The 27,780-nt window shown below is 35.6% G+C and overlaps 1 protein-coding gene across 1 annotated transcript; it reads left to right on the top strand.

Annotated features, from left to right (window-relative positions):
• The first annotated feature begins 2,754 nt into the window (after positions 1–2,754).
• On the top strand, positions 2,755–6,939 carry LOC135116851 (cuticle protein 7-like). The gene is made up of 4 exons (XM_064034447.1): positions 2,755–2,953; positions 3,938–4,034; positions 5,293–5,535; positions 6,704–6,939. The coding sequence occupies exons 1-4, from the start codon at positions 2,843–2,845 to the stop codon at positions 6,790–6,792; spliced, it is 540 nt and encodes a 179-aa protein (XP_063890517.1). The 5' UTR covers positions 2,755–2,842; the 3' UTR covers positions 6,793–6,939.
• The last annotated feature ends 20,841 nt before the right edge of the window (positions 6,940–27,780 follow it).

Below are 27,780 nucleotides of genomic sequence, written 5' to 3'. Positions count from 1 at the left end.
GACGAGAATTAAGTTCAAGTCGAAAAAGATATTATTTAAAAAATGCACTGCTTAAAATAATTGATAGTATTGTAAAATCTAGTAACGATTCAAATAGATAATAGTCTGTTCACTAGTAATAGTGTGCTTATTCACACAATTTAGGCAAATGATGTACAAAATGACAATTTATACTTCTAAATGCAATTTGGCAGAACAATACGTGAGTATGCATAATTATATTGTGGAAATGCAATCGCAAACGTGTAGTTGCATCTTATGAATAAAATACCCAATTTCATTAAACAGAGAAACTGTAAATTATCAACTGTGGAAAGGAGATCATTCAAGTCTCGAACAATTTGTACCCAGAAATGAAAGTGCCGGCCAAAAGAAAAAAATAGTAGATTCTTGTAGAGAATAATGCCCTGAAGATTTTTTACTATTACAAGAATCGTCTACAATTAACCCCCCGGCTGCTATTTGACTTTCAAAATACCAAAAAATCTCACAATGTTTGGAGCATTACATAACGGCCCCAAACTGGAGAAGGCAGCCGCTGCCTTCAAAGGACTCCTGCCCAACCTGGGAATCAAATGACTTGGGCTGTGGGGAAGTCAGACACTTACTGACTAAAACCCATCATGGAGAAACCAGGGTCGCGGTAATTCTTGCGAACAATCCCGCAGCCTCAATAGGCTTTGCCCCGCTAAAAATATCGTACGATTCTTGTCGAGGATGTCCTGAAGATATTTTACTAATATAAGAAACATCTTCGGTTAATCCCCAGACTGCTATTTGAGTTTAAAGTGTGAAAACCGTGAATAAAAAATCTATACTTGAATGTTACGGGAAATAAAGTCCACAGTATTTTTTTAACTAATCGAACGTCTACGATATACCCCCCCCCCTCCTGCTACACCGAGTAGACTTACTGATTTAAAACCATCATTTTCCTTCTGATAATGTACCAGGGCCGCGGTAACTCTTTCGAACAATCCCGCAGCCCTGGCAGGTTCTGACCCTGGTGGGCCCCACTGGGGTTTGCTGACTGTCTGAGGAGGGCTTGACTTGTCAACGCTCGCCGCCGAAACGGGCCTGTTGTCTCCAAGGAAACGAAGGGACGATAAGCCTCCCTAAACTCACCGCCCACAAACCGACGTCTACGGTGCCGGGAGTCTTCTCGACACCCAACGCGCGTGGTGACTTCCACGTCTACCTCAGCGGATTGGGATGAGAGGCGCGAACTCTCAGTTATTGCACTGCCTCCTTCTCTGGCATGCTGCGCAGAAGGCATCTCATTCCTCCTCGCCCCTATTATTTTCCTTTGGCTCATAGTGCCTCTGTCTCCTTGGAAACAGCAGGTGTCGGAGGCGTGCATTGTTCAAGCCCCTCTCAGAGAATCAGTAAACCCCAGGCGACCCCCAAAACCTGGCGGGGCTTCGGGGTTCGAAAGAGTTACCGCGGCCCTGCAGCATGGTCAGAAGGAACACAACAATCAGTAACAGGCTCCTCGGTGTAGCAGGAGGGAGGGGGGGGAGGGTATATCGTAGACGTTTGATTAGTTAAAAAAAACTGTGGACGTTATTTGCCGTAACATTCAAGTATAGATTTTTTATTCACGGTTCTACCTTTAAACTCTAACAGCAGCCTGGGGGTTAACCGAAGACGTTCCGCGGGGACAAGGCCTATCGGGGCTGCGGGATTGTTCGAAAGAATTAATAATAAATAATGGCGTCCACGGCCAAATTCAGCCACGGCGCTGTTCTCATTTTAAGGAGTTCAGCCAGCTGCGCAGGACATATTATAGTGCACGAGCATTTGCGCAGACACAAGTGCACTCCCTATTCCTTCCCTCTCTTAACCCGATGGGACGGCAATCCGACACGACCGGAGAGAGATCAGGCGCAGGATCGACATTTACGTGCTCTCCGATGCACGGGTGAATCAATCACCAACTTCCAGACTGGCTGGGGCTGCTTTGTGAAAGTTTAAGAAAACCCACAAAGCGATTTCGGCCCGACCCAGGAATCGAACCCGAGACCTCGAGCACAGCAGCCGCGCTTGCAACCACTAGACCAACGAGGCAGTCTAAAGAATCGAATGAGTCGAAAGAATTACCGCGGCTCTGGCTACCCCATGATGGGTTTTAGTCAGTAGGAGTCTGACTTCCCACAGCGAGAGGAGTCATTTGATGACTTCCCAGGTTAGGTAGGAGTCCTTTGAAGGCAGCGGCTGCCTTCTCCAGTTTGGGGCCGTAATGCAATGTTCCAAACATTGTGGATTTTTTTGGTATTTTCAAAGTCAAATAGCAGCCGGGGGGTTAATTGTAGACGATTCTTGTAATAGTAAAAAATGTTCAGGGCATTATTCTCTACAAGAATATATTATTTTTTTACTCTGGCCGGCACTTTCAGTTTTGGGTACGAAATGGATGATCTCCTTTGTCGAAATCCCTATTAAAATGTTTCTCATTTATTTATAATTTTACCGTGCCACGAGAGCTGTAAATCGCAGAATAATTATTGCAGTCATCTACGTAATTGAACCCAATAAATACACAGCTTACGAAAATATCTTAAACAAACAAAACTCAACAAGAAGTCTGTTCTCGTTTAGCAATCTAAACTACACGAACCTTATAGCGTGCGAAAATTTTCTCAATTAGCCGCCGCGAAACGTTGGAGGAAACTTCATTTTCGGAAGGCTTTCGGCAGTAAGGAACGCGTACCAAGGCTGGCACTCAAATAAGGCCACATATAAATGCTTGCGAACCCACTATTGTGGTATTCAAGGAGTAGACGTTGATGAAGACGGTTGTTCCTAGTGTTTGTTCAGTTGTTCAGTATCAGTGTTTGGTAAAATGTGTCGTTGTTTGTGCTTGATTTTGGCGGTATGCGTAGGAGTGTCGGTGGCTGCGCCGAAAATTCCGGCGTCGGGGCGTGTGTATATTGGCCCTGGTTATGATTATTATGTGAGTTCTTTTTACTTTTGGTAATATTCATTTAAGCAAATATGATGGTTTGAAAGCTGAGAAGTTGTACTTACCAACTAGCTAGCTTCCAAAATATTAATTAATTGTTTATTGAAGAATGCGTGTGCTATTCTTATAATCTGTGGTAGCTATGTAATTAACGAGAAATAAAAGTTTTTAGGGTTCCGTACCCAAAGGGTAAAACGGGACCCTATTGTTTTCGCTTCTCTGTCCGTCCGTCCGTCTGTCACCAGGCTGTATCTCATGAACAATGATAGTTAGAGAGTTGAAATTTTCACTGATGTATTTCTGTTGCCGCTATAACAACAAATACTAGAACAAAATAAATATTTTGGTGGGCTCCCATACAACAAACCTGATATTTTTGCTCATTTTCTAAATATTGGTACGGAACCCATCGTGCGCGATTCCGACTCGCACTTGGCCGGTTTTTAAATCATGGGTTCTTTGTATACTTGTATTTACCCCATAGATATTTACCTACTTACCTTTATGTAATACAGACGGATAGAACTATCTTTTAGAGTCATAATATTAATTTATCGCGGTCACTGCCACGATCATCATCATCTGTCTAGCCTTTTCCCAACTATGTTAGGTTGGTCTTCCAGTAAAACCGGATGCAGCTGACTACCAATGTTTTACAAGGAGTGACTGCCTATCTGACCTCCTCTACACAGTTACCCGGGCAGTCCAATACCCTTTGGTAAGACTAGGGTTGCCACTATCAAATATTTAATTATTTGTTTCCTAGTTTATCGCATACTAGCCGTTGGAGCTGCTGCCCGCACCGGCATAAAATATAGCCTATGTTACTCGCAGATAATATAGCTTTGTAATGGTGAAAGAATATTTAAAATCGGTCCCGTAGTTTTTGAGTTTATCCATTACAACCAAACAAACAAAGTTTTCCTCTTTATAATATTTGTATAAATATAACAATGCAATAACTTTATTCTTCAGGATACGCCAAGATATGCTTTCAACTACGGCGTAGCAGATCACACGACCGGGGACGTGAAATCACAACATGAAACCAGAGACGGGGATGTGGTTAAAGGTACGGATATTATTACCCTTTCCTATGCCATATTAACGTAAGCTATTGTGTCCATTGGTTATTTGGTATTGTTTATTTTCCTTCTATTTATAAGCTATGTTTGTTTAGTTATTAGGTCAGCACCAATAGATAAACAATTCTAGAGGTAGGTGTATTATGTTTTTCAGATTTCCGGTGTTTACTCGTATTCTTCCTACTACATAACAATTTTATTCAAGTAGTTATCCCATGTTTGGCTAAAAGATTGGACAAAAGTTCATCTCTAGATTTGAAGTTTGCCTAAATGATTTCATGCATCAACGCCATAATAATGCAACATGCTTTATCGATCATCATCATCATCATCTCAGCCATAGGACGTCCACTACTGAACATAGGCCTCCTCCTTAGATCTCCACAGATACCTGTTGGAGGCGACCTGCATCCATCGTTCTCGACCATATTAAAACAATTGAAAACCGATAACGGTACCGCGGAAGAAATAAACGATTGTTATCATACAACCTCATTATCGCAGATTAATATTCAACGAACAATCCCATACCCCATTGTGCGCAACCCTTTTCGGTAGTATAGTACATAGATCATGTCCATACAATGCAACAAATAACAGCTGATAAATCTCCATGATGCATTGTTCTCAAATCTATGACACCATTAACGATACGTTAGCACATTCAACCATGTGAAGTCCACAAAAACAAGTGAAAAACGCGCCTTTTCTCAAGCGATTTCCAAATTCGCATCTTTGTTTTGAGGTTAATGACCTCCAGTTGATATAAGGCGGTGTATAATAGTGTAATTGATATAATTGTCGTGTAGCTTACGCTTTCGTTAATAACTGTAAGATGTTGTGATACTGACATGAGAATGGCTCTTTGATGATACTCATTAGCGGGCATCTCGTTACAAGCTTGTTTAGATAGCTGTTTGTTCATTTTAGTTTAGCAGATTTTTTTAGTTACTGAGAAAAAAAGAAAACGTATTGAGAGTGCAACAATTATCAGCTTCTTAGACTTAGTAGCGTATTTGATATTTCACTAGCTACTCCCAGCACTGCCACACTGTTGTCAATACAAAAGTTTATCTTTGTTTTGCTTTTCAACATACATAAGTTATCGAAATAATTCTTGATCGAAATAATGCTAGTTCTTGATATTTTCCAATAAAGTGGATTACTTAGCTATGTTTTATAAAAATACTAATATTTTCTAGCAATTCCCAAATTCACCTCTAAAATATCATCACCATTTTCCAGGGCAATATTCACTAGTAGAACCCGACGGTTCAATCCGCACCGTAGATTACACAGCGGACCCGGTCCATGGTTTCAACGCGGTGGTCTCTAAGACCGGACCGAACTTCCATGCGGCCCCCGCACCACCGCGGCAGCAAATACAGCCGGTTTACTACCCGAAGCCTGTACCAGTGCCCGTTGAAGTACCTGTAGAAGTGCCTGAGTATTACGCTCAGCCGATTTACCCTTCGGCTGCACCATTTTGTAAGTACATTTTGTGTTATTTCGTTTCTATATGGGGCCATGAAAAATTGGTCATTAAATAAGCACCTTTTAAACGTCATCAAAAGAGAAACTTCGAGCTACAACACTTCCTATGTACTTTTGGAACCAAAGTGGTACAACAAACTTCAGAGAAAAAAATACTGCAGGTTAAGGTTGCGTTCCTGTACCTTATTTTATCGAGTGTGCATATCTGGTACAGTTTACGCATCAGTAGATCTTCAGGAATCGCTGACCTTACCAACTGTATTTGTAACATAGCAATGGCATATCACCACGATTTCGCACTAATATAATAAAGCACCAACGTCCAAATCGAGGATAACAACACTTATGTGTCACTTGTCAATTCTCAGGAAGTAGATATGCCAAAGAGCAACCTTCACACGTTTGCCCAATAATTAACAATAACTCATTATATTTGCAAATGCAATCATTAATGACATTTCAATGGGTCATTGTCATTGATAACGATTGTAGATCACATCGAATTATTCTTTATGTTTGTCGGTGACTATAGTATTAACATATCAAATAAAAAATATCGCAGTTGCCACTAAGTACCGGATACGTACAAACGCACAAGTTGCTATTATGTCTAATTAGTACCAGTACACGATATGTAATCGCATTGTGCGCCAGTCTATTGTGTGATAAAGAAAAAAAAAACTGTTGTTTGAATGCAGTCCCTTACTTTATATGGATTGCGTCAAACTGCAGACAATCACCTCCGAATAGTTGAGAACTATGAATTATTGTAGTTTTTTACAAATTAATTGTTAATTGAACAGCTCACTAAGGATAAGTTACTGTAATATAAAATCTGATACGCGTGCCTTGTTCAACGGCTTCCCAAAAAGAAGGAAGTCCTTTTTTATAGGACATCATCAATAGACCCTCTCGCTGTGGGGAAGCAGCGTGAGGGAGTGTCAGACTCGTACTGACTAAAACATTCCCACAAACCCGGCAGGCCTTTTCCCTTTTGAGCCCCGCTCGGAAGAAGGTGTCCTCCATTTGACCGCAAATTTTTTTTTGCCGTCCCACTGTTGGGCACAGGATTCCTTTCCCTAAGAGAATGAAAGGCTTTTTGTAAATCCATATTTTTTATTACTTGTACTGTGTTTTAATTAAATTCTCCGTTTTGTTTCAGTATTCTCCAAAGCAGGAGAACCACAGTTTGACTACGGTGGATTTGAATTCGACGGACCTTACCCTCAGCCGCATAATTTGATAATTTAGAGTTTAATGTATTTATTTATTTTTAGTTTAAATAATATTAGAAGTAAGGAAGTGTACTGTTAGTGCCACAGACTAATTTACATGAGAATTTAGTTTAATAATGGCCAGTATTAATAAATCAAGTTGGATTAGGAGCGAAAAAATGCATATTTAATTATTCAATGTTAATTTCTTAAACATAACACATGTCGTCACTTCAGTTATCATTTTTTCAGAAGAAGAATTTGAGTCGATTACCGACTTGAGATGTATATTGTATAATGTATATTAGTTATGATATGTCTTATCTTGTAGATACCAAAAGAAAAACAGTTGTAAATAAATAAATTCATGAACCCTGTACGCATTCGTTTTATTTATTTTTCATGATTCCATATCCCGAGCCTTTTCGCAACTATGTTGGTAAAATAATGTGGTAGGCTTCCAGTCTAACCAGATGCGGCTGAGTACCATTGTTTTACAAGAAGCGACTGCCCAACTCAATCCAATACCTCTTGGTTAAACTACTGGCTACTGACTACCCGTAACGACTGCCAAGGATGTTCAATGACAGCCGGGACACACTCATTGCTATCCAATATATACTTAGAAAGTACATATAAACTTAAGAAAATTGCATTGGTACTTGCCTCCTGATTACTTGGTAATCGAACCCACGCACTCGTACTTGAGAGTTCTTTACCCACTAAGCCATCACGACTTTTTTCATGATTATGATATGACTAATCGAATCAGTAGTTTTCATTTAAAAAGTAATGGTGGAGGTAGTTAAGTAGATACCTTTGACTCATACTTAAACGCATGATATTTTCTGTTAAGTGCCAAAACCACGTCAAGGAAAATAAATGTTAAATTAATTGTATATTCCGATAAACGACAGTGACGACTGCCAAAGATTTTCCTCCCTGTACCTATATATTTCCAAACCTGGGCTCCTACATTCAATATCGAGGCAATACTTATATGTATAAGTCCACTTTTCCAGTGTTGGACTTTTACTAGGCGCTATTATTTTCTGCTACATTAACTAACGCCTTTTGAATTGTGTAAGCAATGTTGGTAGAATTAAGTGCTATGTGAAAACTACATGGCGGTAAGTTATTCGTTTAGTTTTTGTTTTAATTTTATGGGTGGATAAAATATGGGAGTATCTCGCGGCTCTTTACTACGATTTTTTAACAGTTATGAGGCATTCGAAATCGAAAATTGCATTTGTTTTTTATTTTTGGTAACTTTCAGTAAAACTGAAGCCGTCAGCATGTACAGTAGAACTTTTAAAATTATCTTGAGCCACTCATTGAAATGATTAACAGAAAATCTTTTATTTTCATTAAAGACCGAATATAAACGACATCGTCATTCAAATTATGAGGATTAAAAAAAAAAATTAAAAAAAGGTTTGAATTTGATACACATTTTTTTTGTTGCTGTAGGTTTTCCGGATTAACACATGACATGGAAGGCTGATCCACTCATTTGGAAAAACAACGCTTACAAATAAATTAAACTTAATAATAAAGATATCGTATTAAACATAATACCAATCAAATAGGAAGAGATAAGCACGATTTAATTTAGTGTTATGCTAAGAATTTAGTTTTCAAGAGCGAATCGTGACAGTCGAGCAAAGGATCCGGTATGCGATCACAATGTCGTCTTCATTTTTATAGAAGTACACTGCAGTGCATTTATACTCGGCCATTCAGAATAATATCTGCTGATCTAGAATAATCTAATTTTAATATCATCATATCATAATATCATAATAATCTAATCTAATTTTAAGAATCAAAATTTTATTTTTGGGTGGAAAGACCTACGCTCCTATTGATTTTGTAGGGTTTTATCAGGACAGGACATAATTTTTTTATATATGACAGAAAATTATTGAAAACACTACAGAAATACTAAAATGCCTGTAGCTTATGATCAATCATTTTATTGTTGAATATTGCATTTGGTATCCACCAATTATAGTTTCCGGGATCGAACGACACTTTTCTTGATCATTAAACGTGAGAGCCAACATCATCCTCCGAGCCTTTTCCCAATCACGTTGGGGTCGGCTTCCAGTCTAACCGGATTCAGCTGAGTACCAGTGCTTTACAAGAAGCGACTGCCTATCTGACCTTCTCAACCCAGTTACCCGGGCAACCCTGATACCCCTTGGTTAGACTGGTGTCAGACTTACTGGCTTCTGACTACCCGTAACGACTGCCAAGGATGTTCAATGACAGACGGGACCTACTGTTTAACGTGCCATCCGAAACACAGTCAATGGTGTCTAAGATATACTTAGAAAGTACATACAAACTTAGAAAAGTTGCATTGGTACTCGCCTGACCTGGGATCGAACCCGCGCCCTCACACTTGAGAGGTTGGTCCTTTACCCACTAGGCCACCACGACTCGAAACGTGAGAGCCAACGAAAATACAAAATAATGATATTGATAATAATGGGATTTTTTTCCCACAAATCTTAAAATGTCAAAAATTTACAAGTCTGAGCCAACGAGAATGACTCAAAACTGACGCGTTAAGACAATGAGCCTTCATGAATATTATTAAAATCTCGTCTGACGGCTGCTGTCGACAAAAATCTATAAAACAATATAGCTTGATTGATTGAGTGAGTGACAGATAAAACGCCTAAACCGGTTGGAATTGAGATTGGATATTGAAATGGGTATGATTTCCTTGAGTACACAGGAGATGTCTCTAATGAATAAAATATTTCTGAAATGAACTTGACACTGGACAACAATTTTTTTTAATCTTGATTCAAAAACAAATGAAATCAAGATTAAATTTTGAATTTTAAAAGGAATTAAAAGGTAAATAAATTAGTGCATGCGTGCAACAATCAACTCGCTCATAGCTTCCTTCGACATATGGATAAATTATAATTATAATTAGACAAGACACGTGTATCAAAATAAATTATGCAATGATATTCACGCAATTATTATCTTTTGATTTGTAGGCAGTTTCAATGAATTATAGAGGTTTCGGAAGATTTATATGTATAGATGGCCTTTTGGTTTCCTTAATTAATTCAGATTTATGAGTTCACTATGGAAAAAACAAAGTTACTTAATTTTTGAATATTCATAGATATAACTACTGTGACTACTAATCTAGCAGAGCACTGTTATTATGTTTCATGTAAATTAGTTCTAGAAATGTGAGCTAAATATTTATTTTTACTGTCGATTTTTCACCGCATGAATTGAAATCATTACATCACATTCAAAACAAAAAGTTATATTGAATAGCAATTTATCCATTGTTTCACTAAAAATAGGAAAATTATGACCAAACATAAGTAAATCTTTTGTCTTCTATTGTGACAATAACTTAATAACATCATCAATTAGCTGCGGATTAACAAATTTTTAAATGTACCTACATTTTAAATGTCATGAAGTTACCAGAATTTAATGCAAGTAAGTGTACATTAGTATGAATAATCGATTCAATACAATAAGTTCACGATCTGTAAGCTCAATGATGCGAGTATAAAGTGCGATAATCATCTCACCAGCTTTGAATCACAATGAATACAGTTACCGATCTGAGTTTTAACTTATTTTATTGCCTTTAATACTTGGTTATCGTTAGGTAAATTCTTTTATTTATAAGATTTAAGTTGGATTTATTTTTATCGATAAGATTGCTATATCTATAGATGTGTTTTAGATAGCTGTTACAATTAGGTAAAAAATAAGTACGGTTTTATGGGGATCAGGACTCTCGATACTGGTAGCCGACCCCAACATAGTTGGGAAAAAGGCTCGGCGGAGGATGACTCTCGATCACATAACGGAAAAGATCTATATTTCAATGATGGGATTATAAATATGCAACATAGGCAAAGTAGCATATTATTCACGTATGTAGGTATTACTACTCACGAATATGATATTTACATTTAGGACAAAAAATATTCCTAACTATATAAGTACATAAAATATAAGTGTCGAGTTTTTTCCACGCTTGCAATAGGTACTTCATGCTAGGCTGTGTCTGGGGTTTTCCCATATAAATGTGAAAATTACCTACTTACTTCAGTGCTCTTATGTACAGGAAAAAACACTTTAAAAACAAGCAATTTTCAAATTAGATTTACAGTTACATAATCAGAAAAGATTACTTAGCTTAACATTTCACCTTACCAAATTCTCTCTCATGATTAGACACGAAAGGTTATAAATAATGGCATGCATTCTCTTTAGTGAGATATGGTACCTCCTCCTCTCATTTACACTGTCGGTCAAAATAATTACGTCACACACGCTTCATATATTCGGCAAGCACCAGCCTCTTTAAACCGCACTAGGCGATTTCCCGCGGTTTCACCCGTGTCTCGCTCGAACTACTGCCCGTATCGGGATAAAATATAACCTATGTTAATTGGGAAGAGTGTAGCTTTCGAACGGTGAAAGAATTTTTCAAATCGGTTCTGTAATTTCAGAGCCTTAAGGGTACAAACAAACAAACAAAAAAATTTGCCTCTTTTTTATATTAGTGTAGAGTCTGTAGAGGATTATTTGTAAGTCAGATTAAAAAGTATGAGAACAGCAAGACCTTTTATTGCTTTGACATCCATTGATTCGAGTGCAATCTCGCTAATCGGTTAGTCATAACAATTTATCTATATCGATGCTACTCGATTGTTCGATTGCGATTCGATTGAATTCCGTCGATGGACCGCTACCTTATATTTGAATGTTGCGATAGTTTTTTTTAATTTGTTTGTTGCAAAATTATCGAGATGTTTGCTTGCGTTATCTTGACATTATTCGTGGGAATTTGTTGATTCGAAACACTTTATTGGCCCGACAGTGGAGTTACTCAAAATGTTTGTTGCTAATGTGATTTTTAGATTTTTATCTATGTTGATTGATTGATCGATTGCTTGTTTTTACGAAATTGAAAGATTTATACTTGCTGTAGTAAGCTTTAGGCAATGTAATATTAATCTAGATCTTTTTATTTATAATATTATACAGAGGAGAATTTCACTGTGTTATATCATGTTTAATATTGTTTATATGCATTGAATTGAGTCCAAAACGACTGAAAGTACATTTTTGAAAAATTCACTGTTGCCAAGCTACATTACCCCTAAGTTACATGTGAAATAGGTAGGGGAAAGATTTTCCCCCGAATGATATGAAGTTCCTAGTGAAGTTATATTAGGGCTGCCATCTCGAATTTCGCCAAATCCGGACAAAGATTAAAAAAACCCGGACATTTGGCGTAAATCGCATTTTTCCCCGAACGAGTACGATTTTTTTAAACAAAATAATAGGACCTAATTTGTAATCCATTTACTATAAACATGTACCAAAATTCAATGAGGTGCTTCTTTACATGAAGTGTCTGGGTTTTCCCCGGACACTTCTTGAAACCCCGCCTGGACGGCCCCCGGACGGCCTCCAAACGAGGACAAATCCGGGGAAACCCGGACGGATGGCAGCCCTAAGTTATATGCATATAAAAAACTATTATGTTCAGATCATCAGTTCAGCTACTTTCAAAATAGAATGATATAGTTGTAAAACTGATTGCCTGTTATTATTGTCTCCACCATAATCTGCGGTATGTCCTAAAGGTAACATTATAACTTAATCAAACATACGTAACTTGAAGACGCTTCCTCTCTCTCTTTTACTTCCTAGTCGGACATTATTAAAGTACTGTATGTAGTAGATGCTACGCTTTGCTACTATTAACAGCTATAATATTTTTTTACAAAATATATAAACTAATTTTGTAATAATTGGTCCGTGTAGGTAGGTTTATACATGCTTACTCTGTTAATATTTTCGAGAGAAAGGAGTTTTTACTTTATTACATTTTTATCATCACTGATTTGACCTCGGCTAAATACAATTAATTTCAGCACATTGTCGTGCATGAAGTTATCAAAATTACTTAGGTACAACGAAACGGCTCTACAATAATAATTAAATTACCTACAGGTCGGTACATATGTATTAATTTGACCTAGACCTAAGAATTTAAACTTTAAACAATAGGTAGGCTTCTAAAACCTGTGCCCATTAAACGGTAGAACATTGATGTTAACAATACACAGTGAATCAATCAGGTATCCATTATATTCAGCAACCGTATTAAACAAAATGCCGCGGGCTTCGCAATGATTTATGAAACCACTAGCAACCCGCTGCGGCTTCACAAGCGAATATTTAAAATAACATAGTCTTTACTGTAAGACTTGTCTATTCCATCGACCGTCTGCCCGTCTGCCGATATGGCCGTCCCACTTCCACTTCTACTTCATCATCACCATCAGTCTTTTTCATTGTACTACTGCTGTACTCAGGCTCTCACTTAGTGGAGGGTTGAGCGTTAATCACCACGTTTGCACAATGCGGGTTGGTGATTAACTATATCTATTAGTAGTAGACTTTACTTTTCTGAGGGATGACTTCGATGCGACTTGGTGAGGGCCAACCCAAGACCGGTATAGTTGGCGATCACTGGAGGAAGCCTAAATATGCATACATTTTTGTGAGTAAACATACATTTACAGTCCAGGTATTGTTATTTAATTTGACAATATAGTCCAATGATCGCACAGCGTTCACTACATACACTTCCTAAGATAATCCAGATAGTAATTATAGTACAGCCCAAGTTTACCGAGCCAATTACGATGATACCGATCGATCAAACGTGCCTTCTACCAATTACTCTTTGTTCGAGATCTGAAGGGGCATTATTTCCCGGTGAAGGTACAACGGCCCTTGTTTTAAGAAATGATTCATTGTTATAAAACGGATATTGCTTGATATTTTGTTCCAATTTTGGTAAGGCTTAAGATGAAGGCGATTTTGTATCCGTCTCAATATGGTTTATAGCTCAGAAACTATTATTACATACATAGTGGTTGTAAAACACTGATACTCACTTGCATCCAGTTAGGCTGGAAAGCGACCCTAAACATAGTTCCCCTAGGCATAAGATTTTAATTTTAAAATAAAAATAACTTAGGAGACAGAGGGAAAAAACAAGTTCAAGTGATTTTTTATTAAGAGCGGTTTCATTAAAATATTTTCGAGCATTCAATAAGTAGTCCAAATTAATTTCAAGCTCCTTTCATAATAACCTGAATTTCTGTTATGATTGATACGTCAACAAAATTATTATAAGAAATACAGTAAGTAACTTATTAACCCGAATGATCGGCTTAAAATATTGCCCATACCAGAAGTATACCTACTCAAAATTATTCATATTGCATCTCATAGACCAATGAGATTATATTATAATCCTTGATTTCATAGTAGATAGTGGTTCAAGCGACATTAGATACGGTTAAGAAATCATATATTACAGAATTTCGTAATTTATAATTTCGCCAGTATTTTGTTGGGCTACTGATATTTAAGTTCTCACAAGTGGTTTGCCTCCTTAACATAAAATGCTAGTGTAATGTCAGGATGTGCTATGTCACTCAATAATTATGATTTATAATGATATGTTAGGTTTCATATTTTATTGCTGTAATTGAAATCATAGTCACATAATGTTGATAGTAATAGTAACATAATATAAATATTAGTCTGTGAACTTATGAGCTTTCACAGCAAATCCGGTGGACCAATTTAAATTAATTTCAAAATAGCATTAGGTAAGTAACATGACTAAAAGTTTATGAACAAAAAAAAAGCATGTTTAACTTGATTCAAACATCCAAAATGTAAAGCTGTTTTGAACTCATAAACATTCCAAACAACCACCAACTGTCATTCACGGAAAACATACGGCGATTCGAAAGGGGACAAATACATTCGTCGCCGCAAGTATTGGCGCGCTGATATTTAAATGACACAAGTTTACATTGGTCCGATAAGCTGAGTCGGCCTTGACTTTTAAAGACTGCTCCCCAACGCTTCCGAAAACGACAATGATAGACTTATATTATGACATGCGACGGTAGAGCTGACTGTACCTACAGCCGATCCCTATATTCCATCTATCTTTAGATTTGCTTACTAGAGATAGAATTTCGAGATAAGCACATTTATTTATTTACTAGCTTCCGCCCGCGGCTTCACCCGCTTGGAGTTTGGTTATATCGCGTTTCCAAGAGAATTCTTCAAAAGTCCGGGATAAAAACTATCCTATATTCTTTCTCAAGGTCAATTCTATCTCTGTGCCAAATTTTATTAAAATTAGTTCAGTGGTTTAGACGTGAAAACGTAACAGACAGACAGAGTTACTTTCGTATTTCTAATATTAAGTTCTTTATTGCACACTTAACAATAAATATATGATACACCATATGATTCTAGCAATGTTCAATTCCTATCTTCAGTAAGCAAATGAAGAGATAGATAGGAAATTGGGAACGGCCTTAAGTTAATAGCTGAAACGGGTAGTTGGGAAATGCGGCCTTTGGTGTCGAAACTATTTGGAGCAACTTGTTTTATGTCCTTCAGTATTCGATTGTTATCTTCGGTCACTTCTTCGTTGTCAGAATTGAGTTGACTTTCATGTTGCTGAAGTTTTTGTTTGATTTTGGACAGATCTTTTAGCTTGGCATTGGACATTTCCCAATGGTAGAAAATATCATCTGTTCCAAAAGCATAAGAAGGTTTTAAAAACACTCGTTATTATGACGAAAAGCACCTCACCCGTAGAGTTTTGGTAGTTTTCCTCACAAAAAAGAAAAACATTATGAAGACCTTTCGCTATATAAAAAAAATGACTGAGCTTCAGAAAACTTCCATAAGTTATAACTGACCCGGACATACCTAGGTAAATATTATTTCCCTTTTACTGATCTTAAAGCTTCAAAAAAAGGAAAAAATGTTTTAATCGTGTTCGCAGTATTAATTTACTCTTACCTATACCTACACCAAGCAGTATTTAATTCACGAATAAGGTTTTAACTACAATAATAGGATGTGAATAAGGATCTCATACGTGTATGAGTGTTGCCATTTAAAGTTTTATAATCACTTTAATCAATAGATGCCTACACAATATGGTGCTATTGTTATATAGAGATACGGATTAAAATCCGGCTGTGGGATTTTTTCAGCGGATGTTCTTACATTTTTAGGTTGTGACATATATTATGAATCACTTTGAATTGTGTGGCTTTGAAGTGGGGATGAGTCTTGACATTTCAAACTATTTTGCATTGTGAAGAACAAACAAAACCAAGGCTCGTTCACCAGTAGACGGCAACTGTCTGTTACGATGATGACGAAACAAGACTATGGTTACCTACCATTTGATTGAAAAGTCAATACAGTGATATTAATGGCGGGTTTGCACCATTTAGCTATAACCATAAAGTAGCAAAAATCTAATCGCCGATTCAACCAATAGGCGGCAATTTTATAGTGGGTTATGGTTTGGGTAACGTTGTGTTTAAATCGTGCAATACATTTTGTTGCTAATTAAAACTTTTAGATTCAGTAAGGTTTTATACAGTTCGCACGATTATATTAATTTCTGTGCAGTGCTTTTTTAAATTTACAACTTCTATTTTATGTAAATGATTCAAAAAAACAATAAATAAAGAATAATAATTTTGAAATCTAAGTTTGGATTATGATATTTATGCCAACTATTGCAAAAAAAAAAAACAATCTAATTTAAATAATAATAAATACAAACAACTTTCATCAAATTAACAAAGGTTATTAGACCTTTCATAATGTCAAAGTTAAAGGATGATAACCCAAAGTATACATTTGAATTAATTAATATATACTTATTATAATATATCAGAATAGTTAGATTATCTCGGTTTTAAACGGTATTTTCATTTTTTTGCTGAATCCATTCAGCCACTTTCGATATCGTGCAAGAAACAAACATATATTAGCTAGATAATAAATGTTTTGGTTTTGAAATAACTTGTTTATTTTACTGACTATATGCTCTTTGATTTTATGAAATCTGAAACTACAAATATTATAATTTATGATGATTACTAAAGTTGATCTGGAACTAGTATTAGGATATCAACCTTTAAGTTTGAAGTATCGTTTCAAACATCAGTGTCTAATGACGAAATTATCCCGTTATTTCAATAATATACAAGATAAGTCTGATTCTGTATGTAAGTAGTGCTAAAAGGCCGTATTTATTTAAACAAATGTGTCCAGCTGGCTTCTATAAGCGTATAAGTTGCTCAACTTGCAGGTGTTCATCAATAAAAATCCTATCACGGCCGCTAGTACGGTGCGGATCTAAAAGCGGATGGCTGCTAAAATGCTGCATTTACAGCGATACGATAGACGATATTTTTATAATTGTATTTTCTTCCTCTTTTTTACTCTATATATTTTTTGAGTAGGAAAAAGATTAGAATGCACAACCACCAGATAAAGATGGCTAGTGTAAGTCTATGTTCATTTAATAAAGTGGAAAAAATGTTTTGTTTGATAAGGCTTAAGGCCCTTAAGGCTCCGAAACTACTAAACCAAATTGAACAGTTTTTTGCAATGTTACAAAGTTACATTCTTTCTGAGTTACGTGGCTATATTTTATCGGTACGGGTTGTAGATCCCAGGCGACGCGGGTGAAACTGCGTGAAATGAGCTACCTTCCAATAAAGCAGCATTTTACACAACAAGAACTAGATCATCCAAGCCCCAGTCGTGTACCGATTGGCCGTGAGCGTGATCGGCAGACGACTCTTCAATTAGCCGGCTATCCTGCGCCCGCGCCGCGTGAGGGCTACCGAACATAAATCATTTAATAATTGCATTTACGCCGTGACTGCTTGCATGTTAAGTCATGGTGGTTTTATGCTTTCGGATCAATTCGATTGGATGATGCTGTATTGTTGTTTTGTGGGATGTCAGATCGAATTTGATGGGTCTCATAAACCTGCTTTACTTCATTATGCTCTTTGTATTTCCTCAGGGTATGTATCTTCAGTATGTATCTTTTCAGCAACTATATCAGCAGTTATTTGCAATTTTGCTACATGGCGACTTTTCCATTCACAACTAGTTATATTTAATTAATTTCATAGAATAAAAATCAGAAATCGTATTTTACACAATAATTCTATTAGGAAGATATTTTAAAGATTTCCGACACGTACCCCCAGTAGGTAGGCAACCTAGTAAGTAAATCATAACAATGGAATGCGATGTAAGGTTTATCGAAAATGTTCATCTTTCTCAAAAGTTCACGAGTTGCGCATCTTTGAACTACACGATTTTATTAGTTCAAACTTCAGTTCAATCCATGTCAAAAAAGCGTAGGTAATCAAAGTTCATGTCTGCTTAGAAAAGATGCATTTGAATTACTTAGAATATTAGTTAGAACAGTTTGTTGTTTGAACGCGCTGATCTCAGGAACTACTGGTCCGATTTGAAAAGTTATTGCAGTGTTAGATAGCCCATTTACCGAGGAAGGCTACCACTTTTCCGGGCTTGTGCAGAGGTTCCTACGGGTGAAACCGCTGGCAGAAGCTAGTTACTTATAATAACACTAGTTTACAAAAAAATATTTTTTTTTTGTTCATGAAATGAAACCTATATTATTTAAGTAGGCTATGGACGGTTACTAAAAAAATATTTTTTTATTTTTCGTAGCACGTCACAATTCGGAGATATCGATGACTTTTTTTTATCTACCCGCAATTGTTTAAATGCTTTTATCGTTCTGTTTTGTAAACAACTGTGTGAATCAAAAGTCTCATTTTTATATAAAAATGACATCTAGAGTGTGTAAACTACATCCAGATCGATTTTGTTATGTTTGTGGGAAAATTATTCAGTTAAATCGTGGTTTCCCTTTAACAAAACCATTGCAAGAAGCCTATTTACAATATTTTGTATTTCCGGTGTCAAATCAAGATAAAAATTGGGTTCCTCATGTGATTTGCACTAATTGCAGATTGGTCCTCAGCCCCTGGTATTCAGGTAAAAATAGATCACTGAAATTTGGTAAACCAATGATGAAAAATTTTACCAAAGCTTTGGATAAGTCCAAGCCTGCACTTCAATATCTCTGCTCTGTATTTACGAATCTTTCTGCGGCTAAATTAAAGGAAGATAAGAAGAAGATATTTGTGGGTCCTCAAATCAGGAGAATATTGGACGATACAAAATTCGAGAGCCTTTTAACCGATGTAGAAAAAGCAGCCTGGAACACTTTCAAAAGTGTCGTTAAAAATTTTTTAGGCAATAAAAAAAATTATAATTACAAAGAGATAGTTGAAAATTTATTGCATAATTATGAGCGTATGGGTGTAAATATGTCACTAAAAATTCATTTTTTACATTCCCACTTAGATTTTTTTCCAGAAAATCTTGATAGTGTGAGTGATGAACACGGTGAGCGATTTCACCAAGATTTAAAATTATTTCAGCAAAATTATCAAGGTTTTTGGGACGAAAACATGCTAGGGGACTATTGTTGGTCTGTTGTGAGAGATACAGATGAACATATTTATAAAAAAAGAACAAAAATTACCCATTTTTAACTGTCTATCGTTTATTTAGATGTGTTTTTTGTAAAAATCTTCTTAATAAATATTTCAAAAACCTGACGTGCTGGATTTTTTTAAATATTTTTTCCGAGATGTAGATACCCAAAGTAATGTAACCGTATGTATTCCATTTCATGAACAAAAGTCATGTAAACTAGTGTAATTAATAGTTTTTTTTTTATTGAAACTGACACGTCTGTCTATCATCTGTCATCATCTGTACTAAGCTTCGAAGAGAAAAGAAAAGGTGAATCAACGGATGCATCATGTACCGCAATTTTCAGGTCACGTCCAGTTACATCACGTGCGTGACGTCACAATATCGATATATTTATTGTACTGCACGATGCACACCCATAATATTTTTTGTCGAGATTCGATGCATGATGCTGTAACAACGGGTGCATCAAGTACCGCAATTCAAAGGTCACGTCACGCGCGTGACGTCACAATATCGACATATATTATGTACTTCACCGTGTACACTCATCCTAGTTTTTGTGAAGATTAAATTATTAAGGTTTGATATGTATAATTGTAAGGAAATATGATTTGAAAGGTTGACGTGAAAATATATTTTAATTTTAAATTTTTAACCACAGGATTTGTTAGTATGCACTTCTATTAAATTAAGAATCTTAACTTTTTGAGTCATCGTGTCAATCAAAGCTAATTTGATGTATTTTTTCACTATTTTTTGCTATTTATCTGTCAATATAATTCTTAGAATTTGTTCCGGTGCAGTTTCCTTGTAAGCTGGATTATAATTTAGTCTTTAGTTATACTAATGAGTAACCATTTATTCGTTTATTTTAACATTTATTTAATGACAAAAATAATCAAAATAAATAACCTATCGTTTATTAATTTATGTGAGAAAAGTCAAATGGATAATTATAAAATGGTATTTTGCATATTATTTTAGATAATAAATAAATAATTGTGTGTTTATATAAATAATTATCTGCAATCAAAATACAAATCAAAAACTACCATGACATTTTAAATGTAATTATTTAATAGTAATTACTAAATAAACATTTATGTAAACTTTAACGACAGCTGCAGTATATAAAAATAAATGTTAAACAATTATCATTTACATTTAGTTACATTTCCATAATTTGCAATTATTTTATTCTGTTACTCAATAATTTTATTTATATTGTTATGTTTAATTTTATATACTTATTTTGTTGCTTGCGAGATGACGGCAGATAGAAGAGTATCGAAGAACACGTGTTGAACCGATCCGAAATAAAATTAGGATAAGGGCAGGAGGATGATGACACACTCAAATATTTTGAACTCGATCGAGAAAAAAACGAAATACAATATACTGCTGAAAATTTATTCTCCGTTTGGTCACACACTTTTATATAATGCGGATATAGATAAAATGATTAAGTTAGGTACTCAATTGAAAACCATGACCAAGCAACCTATCGTAATAGGTGTTTGCAGGCCATTAGCTCATCACTAGAAAACCTACTTTAATGAGCCTCTCCCGTCTTCAATATCCTTTGTGTTTATTGTTCAGCAAAATATATGAATGTAGGTAAATGCATTTATGTAATGCATACAAATCGGCAGATAGTTATTCTTCCAATAACTAGCCTAGTACTTTCAAGAGAGCTCCTAGACATTGTTGTCTACACTAGTTGATATTGATCATCAGAGATTAATTCATAATCTACCATGACAACAATACCATTCATAAATGTAACTTTATGTATGTACCTTAGCACCTCAAAACCAAATTTTAACTAAAAAACGATATCTAAATGTGTTCTGTCCTTTGAGAGAGCTCAAACCCCTCTATTTACATTTAGGTTCCAAATTCAATTCAAACTTGGCCGCAAAACAGCACTTTTTGAACACATTTACAAAAGAGAGCCCAAAACGCCTGCCCGTCACCACTTCCTATGGGTTGAGAACATAATAATAAGAGATGTTGCTAAAAAAATACAATAACAAAGCCTACTTATCTATCTATCTATTACATGACAATCTACGCGTCGTAATTATATTGCCATGACATTAACTCATTACACGAAGCATGTTGATGAAGCTAGCACATAACAACGGCATTGTGACGGCCGACCTCCAGCAATACGAGTTTTTATGCACATCTGGGCTGCTTAGATTAATTATTTTGTCGTTCCATTGTCGCGAAGGATGTTTTGTTGCTGTGACTTGAAATTAATGTGGTCAGTCAATGGTGTTGGGACATCAATAAACTGTCTATATTTTTTGGAACTCTTTTCTTGCGATTTGTAGAATCTTTAATATACTGTAAATTGCTACTATATGATTGAAACAAAATGTTCTGCCAAAGGGGTACTATGCCCAAAACTACGCAAATTGACAGATGGTTTGTACCCAACCGTCAATAGGTAAAAGTTTGATAGACCCAAGGAACGAACCTTCACCTGTGCAGAAGTAATTTATTGGGACCCTTTTGTGGTATTAAGTGAGGCGCGGGCTAAAGCGGTGATTGGCCCGCAGTGCATCGCGTCATAGCCGTCACTCGGGATTGGTTCTTTGCTAATAAATCACTTCTGCGCAGATGTAAGTCAGAGCTCAAGATTCGTGCCGATAACTATACGTTGTGGTTGTAAGCAACTCTTATCTGGCTGCTCAAAAAACAATACACCGGGTAAACAGTTTTTATAATGTTAGGATAAAGGTGTAAGGAGAAGTAAAATAACTAGGGTTTTACTTATACCCGGACGCTCATGCAGGGTTATTAAATAGGACAGGATATTACTACAATAATGGGCTATAAATATTCAAAAGTACATTGTCATAAATGTCAGTATTATATTTTTTATTTTTAGAATTGTTAATAACAATTTATGATCACAAAAAATAAGATATTGAATACGTTCCATTTATTGATCGGTAGTTTTGTAGCAATCGATCACGATTTGTAATAATTGTAACTTATGAATAATACTGTGTGTTTGAATAATGACCAATGTGTTATCTAAAATTGCTGCCTGTAAATGCAAAAAATATTCTGCTACCGGTATCTACATACATATCTTAGGACTAGAATAGTAATATACCTGCTAGAAATATATTTATTTGAAAAATAAAGAAAAGATCCCAACGAATTGAGAACCTCCTTCTTTTTTTTTTGAAGTCGGTGACAAAAGGACTTTATTTTTAGGAGCATTTACATTAAATCGTTTGCCATTCTTACTTGGCAAGTAAGTACCTAGTAGGTACACAGAGGAAGGAACAAAACGGAAGATTCTACATTTCATAGTTTAGAGTACAAAGACCTGTAGCTCAATCAAGCAACGCCCAGCAATTACGACTGATTGCACTGGTAATGATAAATTAACTACGATTTTTTAAACAATTAAAGCTCAATTATCAAAAACAAATGAAGTTGAATGAACCATAATGTGTTGAAGTAATTCTTCGAATTTGTGAAATTATGGCGGTGTTAGGCGTTGAATTAAGTTATCGAAATTTGTAAGGGTAAAAAAAAATTAATAACATTACAAGAAAGTAGAAAAACGTGGAAAATGTAGGTATAATAAGTTTCTAGTATTGAGTTTTCTAGTTTTGGGTGATAGGATATGTGGACTTAATATGCCTAAGGAAAAAATACCCTGAGAGTCTTCATAGGTACTTACATGCTCTTGGCTTCAAAGGAAATAACCCGCCTCATGGTGGACATAAGGGGGTACATAAGAGAGTACATAAGAGGAGTACATAAGAGGAGTACATAAGGGGAGTACATAAGAGAGTACATAAGAGGAGTACATAAGAGGAGTATATAAGAAGAGTACACAAGATGAGTATATAAGAGGAGTACATAAGGGGGGTACGTAGGAGAGTACATAAGGGGAGTACATAAGAGTGTACATAAGAGAGTATATAAGACAGTACATAATGGCAATGCCCATGGCAAAGTTTAATGTTGATTGTCTAACACCTGCAACTACCATTTACGATACTTCACTAACAACTAGTTACAATCACAAAAACAGACCAAAGTTATAAATAAAATTGATAATAAGCGTAACTAGAATGTACGTAACTACATCAAATAAAATGTTCTTGATTAATTACAAGTTCGCTTTAAAGTGTAGCATTTTCTCGGACCGTGACATTAAGGCTAGGAGTAGTAACTGCATTTTATATTATCCTGCTCCATTAATTTACATAGGGCGGGGCCTTGTCGATAATTACTAGATTTGGTGTCGCTATTAGCCGTGTTCTGTAAGACATAGAAGCTCATTTATGAGCTCCGAAATTAGTAAAGATATCTTTGTGGACTGAAATTAATTTCAAGACCAGAAAATTATTTGCAGATGTACGTATTTATTTTTCCTGTTGGTCGCAGATTTGCTTAAACTGAACAAGAAAACAAAACAGACCAAATCAAAAATTACCTGTTGAGTGTAAAACGCTTTTTTTATACTGATGTTTCATTAATTTTATGACTTTTATTAAGAATCCATTTATATTTCATACAATAGGTACCTATATACTTCTTACTCTCTCTATATCTCTCTTTGCTTGTATCTTAATTGCCTTGAAATTAATACAAATAAATACATTCATAATTCAGTGAGTTACAGAAGTGAAGATAGAGCCTTAAGCAAGACAGCTGCACGGAGAAGATTGTCCAACAGTGTCCAAGGTTCTATCCATAAATTCAGCCAGTGAATTGAAACTCGTGCCATGTTACGACCTCATTTCATCCATATCATTTTATTGGGCACGGGGCAATATAAAATTAATCAATATACATCGGTACTTTAAAAACGGCTACATCTAAATAATAATATGAGTGGTCAATTAAAAGTCACACACTGATTTGTTCATTTAACCAACACCGACTATACTGAAATTATTTGAATATTTGATTTAATATTAACCATAAGGTATTCAATATTTTCTCATTTCAATGCCTTTAGGCGTTATCATTGTCCAAAGCTCGACTTGATATGCAGTTATCTAAAGAATGCTATCAAAACGTCGCGAACTTAACAGACAAAACCGTTCACAGACGTAAATATGCGAAATGCCATATTAGCACTAAAATGTTGTCCAAATTGGAATGCCATAAAATGAGAACTGCTTGTAAAATACTTTGATATGTAATATTCAATAAGTTTGAATTGCTAGTGTTGCTTCACCGATAAAATATAGAAGTTATAATATTTCTTGGGAGTGTGCATCGTTGACGCAATGCAAGATGGGAACGTATTGGATTGATTTTCAATTTATTTCTAGTCGAACATGGAAAACGAAATGACTATCGGAGATGTCATAACGCAAAATCTAAGAAAGCAACGCGCCAAACTACGGGTGTTCGGGGAACGAGGAGCGTTACGCCTTATATAAAACCCAATCATTATTTTCAAATAAAATCACCAATCCATCAATCAAGACAAATCTTTGACACATAGGATTTGATTTAATAAGGAACCTGAATGTCACATTACTTCTAGTAACTGATCAGGACAACCATACGTTGCTTGACGTACAAGAAGGCGCCCGACCTACCTACCATATGGCATCTCCACTATCTTTCCTTCCTCCGTGTAGGCAATGTTTTTACGGCGTTCGTGTCGTGCCGATGTAGGGACGTGCAGTTTGAGATTGCTTCCTCACGAATCGCAGTTGTGTTTCGAGTGTGAAACACGTTTACACCTAAGATTAGCGAGCGAAAGATGAGTACTGTACGGTCGTGGTTCAACTCTCTGATTAGGTACCTAGTTTTGGATCATAACAAATCTGCAGTCTTCGTAACAGCTGTACCTACTTTCAATATTGCGGTGCTCGAAGTCTGATGAACGAAGAAATCATCTTAGTAATGTGTATTATTAAAAAGTCAACTTTTTTTCATCAAATAAACCATATTTTTGAAATTGTTGGATGTGTAATAGTAATAACAAAGTCTTGTTGATTACTTAGTAGTCAGCCGTTTCTCTAAGAATTTATGGCCAACCTAGATCTGAAAGTGGTAATAAGACGCGAAAAAGTGTCCTGCACATCTTGGAATGCAAGCAAAACCACTTGCATAAGACAGTCATGAAATAAAAACTCATTACTAATGCTGGCTGCAAGGAAATCTTTGGTAACATCGAACGCGGAAAAAGTAACACATAGACGCCATTTTAATTAAAGATTAGATTCTTACAAAATTGTTTTTGTAGATAAGCTTTATGGGGGGTAAGATATGTGACGCCCAATTAGCAAAGCTTATATAAGGATCGACTACATATTATGTCGAGGAAGTTGTACTTAACGTATTGGTATAAGAAATAAGGGATTCTAATGTGGCAAGATAATCAATTAGATGTGATTTTAAGACTTGATAATATGAATAAGTACCTGTATTTTTTTAAATGCCGTATTAGTGGATTTTTTGCAAGTCCAATACCTAATCTCAGAGATATTTTTATTAACATTCTAAGTAATTGAAAACTGCTGAAATAATTATAACCAGAAAATGATTATAAATTGCTTATTGCTATTGATTTGTACAGTACAGGATTGCAAACTAGCAAGAATACACAAGATTATTTTAACATTATTTCTTTAATTTATTTCTGTTTGCAAAACTCAAAGACCATATTAAAAGTACCTGCTTGCGAATACATGCGTGCCACAAGCAATACATTAACAACAAACAAATAATCATAATTAAATCGTGTACTATTAATGGGCATCATAGAATCAGTATTTGTGTAATAAGTCACGATTTTGCTCGCTAGTTTCAACACGGAGCGCATCCGAACCGAAGCCCTAACTATGGCGAAACGCTGCCTTGAATGCATCGGTTGCGAAAATAATACTATGACCCTTTTCATGTAGCTGCGATAATTTCTAATAATTACTATTCACTGCACAATTGTGTAATTATGTGGTATGCAAATCGTGTGTATTACTGACATGTAATCTTTATGTGTTTAATTGCAATTATAATTTAATAAGTGTACGTCTTTCAAATGTTGATTGGTAGACAATGCCGTTTTTAAGGTTGAATTAAAATGTTGTAGATGGTTAATTCATTGATTATATATTGAGTATATTCGATTTCTGCAATATCGTGACATTCCTGAAATGAATTTATCATCATCTGACTAGCCTTCTCTCATCTACGTTAGAGTCGCCTTCGTATCTAACCAGGTGCAGCTAAGTATCAGTTTGTAACATGAAGCGACGGTACGCATTGCGTTTTACCGGGCGATTCAATGATTAGGATCTTATGAACAATACTGCAGAAGCTCTAATCTCACCTATATCTATTTGCTGTAGCTAGACGAGTATTTATCTATTAAACTTATACCGTTTGCACTTCCTATTATGAAGTCGTGATAGTCTTCGCCTACTGTCCCAGTTATATCAGCATTCACCTGGAAATGCTAACAGAACACCGATACATTCATGAAACAATTGCTTCCTAGCTTTACTTGCATATTTTCTTTCCTTTCTCCCTTCGTTGGTGTTCAAGCGATTAGATAAAGTCAGTGTAACTACAGTTGTATTGGTGAGGTCGAATGAATTCTGTTAAGGGGTAGTAGAGCACCGTTTTGTGCCTAACTATTGCACTAGATTGAAGTTCAGGAAAGTATTACTTGATAGCCTGCATCAATAATAATTTAGAAGGGAGGTCGAGTATCAAATGAAAAATTAAAGTTGGGCAAAAATAAACCAACAAACTTTCAATAGTGTGTTTCTTCAATACCTTTTTTTTATTAGCCTATGCTGTCCCACTGCTGGGCAAAGGCCTCCCCCATAGCCAGAGGAAGCTGTCCAAGTCTTCTCTACAGCGTTTTTTTGGTCTCCCTCTCGGTCACCTTCCATCCTTAGGGATCCAGTTTGTGGTGTTTGTGTCTTCAATACCTAATAAAGTATTTTATACTGAAACGAAAATGTAAGTGGGTAGTATTGTTATAGTTTATGTATTTTGATAGTTGATCGAATCTATCAATTCAAATTATCTTACTCGCACTTTAACATTAATCTGCCAAACACACAAACGGTGTACCAAGAACTACAAATAATTATATTTGACTGAAAAAAAAAAAGAAAATATGATATTACTCCATTTATTCTCAGTCACGACTCTTTTAGTAAAAAAATAATTAGGATATCAAAATCAATTAGTTTTATGCATTTTAACGCAAAACCGCTTGAGGAAAAAACCACTTTGACATTTGAAACTTTAAAAGGTCTATTTATGCAAGTCGAGGAATGATAATTGAAAAAAAAAAAGTTGCATATGCTTATTTCGAATTGCTACTTGTACTTTTTTATTTATTTCATTTGGCATTTGCGTCATAATATCTCTGTGAATTTTAAAGGGCATACGGTCAAAATAACTATAAATAACTAGACTTTTTTCAGTAAGATTTTATTTCGGAATTTCCTAGTTATACTACTTTCCTAAATACTTAGTAGAAACCTGACCTTAATTAATGATTTCATAAAACCCATAGAAAGGTTAATTCAAC

This window comes from Helicoverpa armigera, chromosome 4 (assembly GCF_030705265.1).
Source record: "Helicoverpa armigera isolate CAAS_96S chromosome 4, ASM3070526v1, whole genome shotgun sequence".
Classification (NCBI taxonomy): domain Eukaryota; kingdom Metazoa; phylum Arthropoda; class Insecta; order Lepidoptera; family Noctuidae; genus Helicoverpa; species Helicoverpa armigera.
Note: the sequence above shows the minus strand (reverse complement) of the source record. Positions and strands in the feature narration are given on the sequence as shown.

What these genes read in the sequence shown, in the direction of transcription:
- LOC135116851 (XM_064034447.1), top strand. Translation starts at nt 2,843, where the DNA reads ATGTGTCGTTGTTTGTGCTTGATTTTGGCGGTATGCGTAGGAGTGTCG. An exon ending in GCCCTGGTTATGATTATTAT is followed by an intron (nt 2,954 to 3,937) that starts GTGAGTTCTTTT and finishes TTTATTCTTCAG; the next exon opens with GATACGCCAAGATATGCTTT. An exon ending in CCCTTCGGCTGCACCATTTT is followed by an intron (nt 5,536 to 6,703) that starts GTAAGTACATTT and finishes GTTTTGTTTCAG; the next exon opens with TATTCTCCAAAGCAGGAGAA.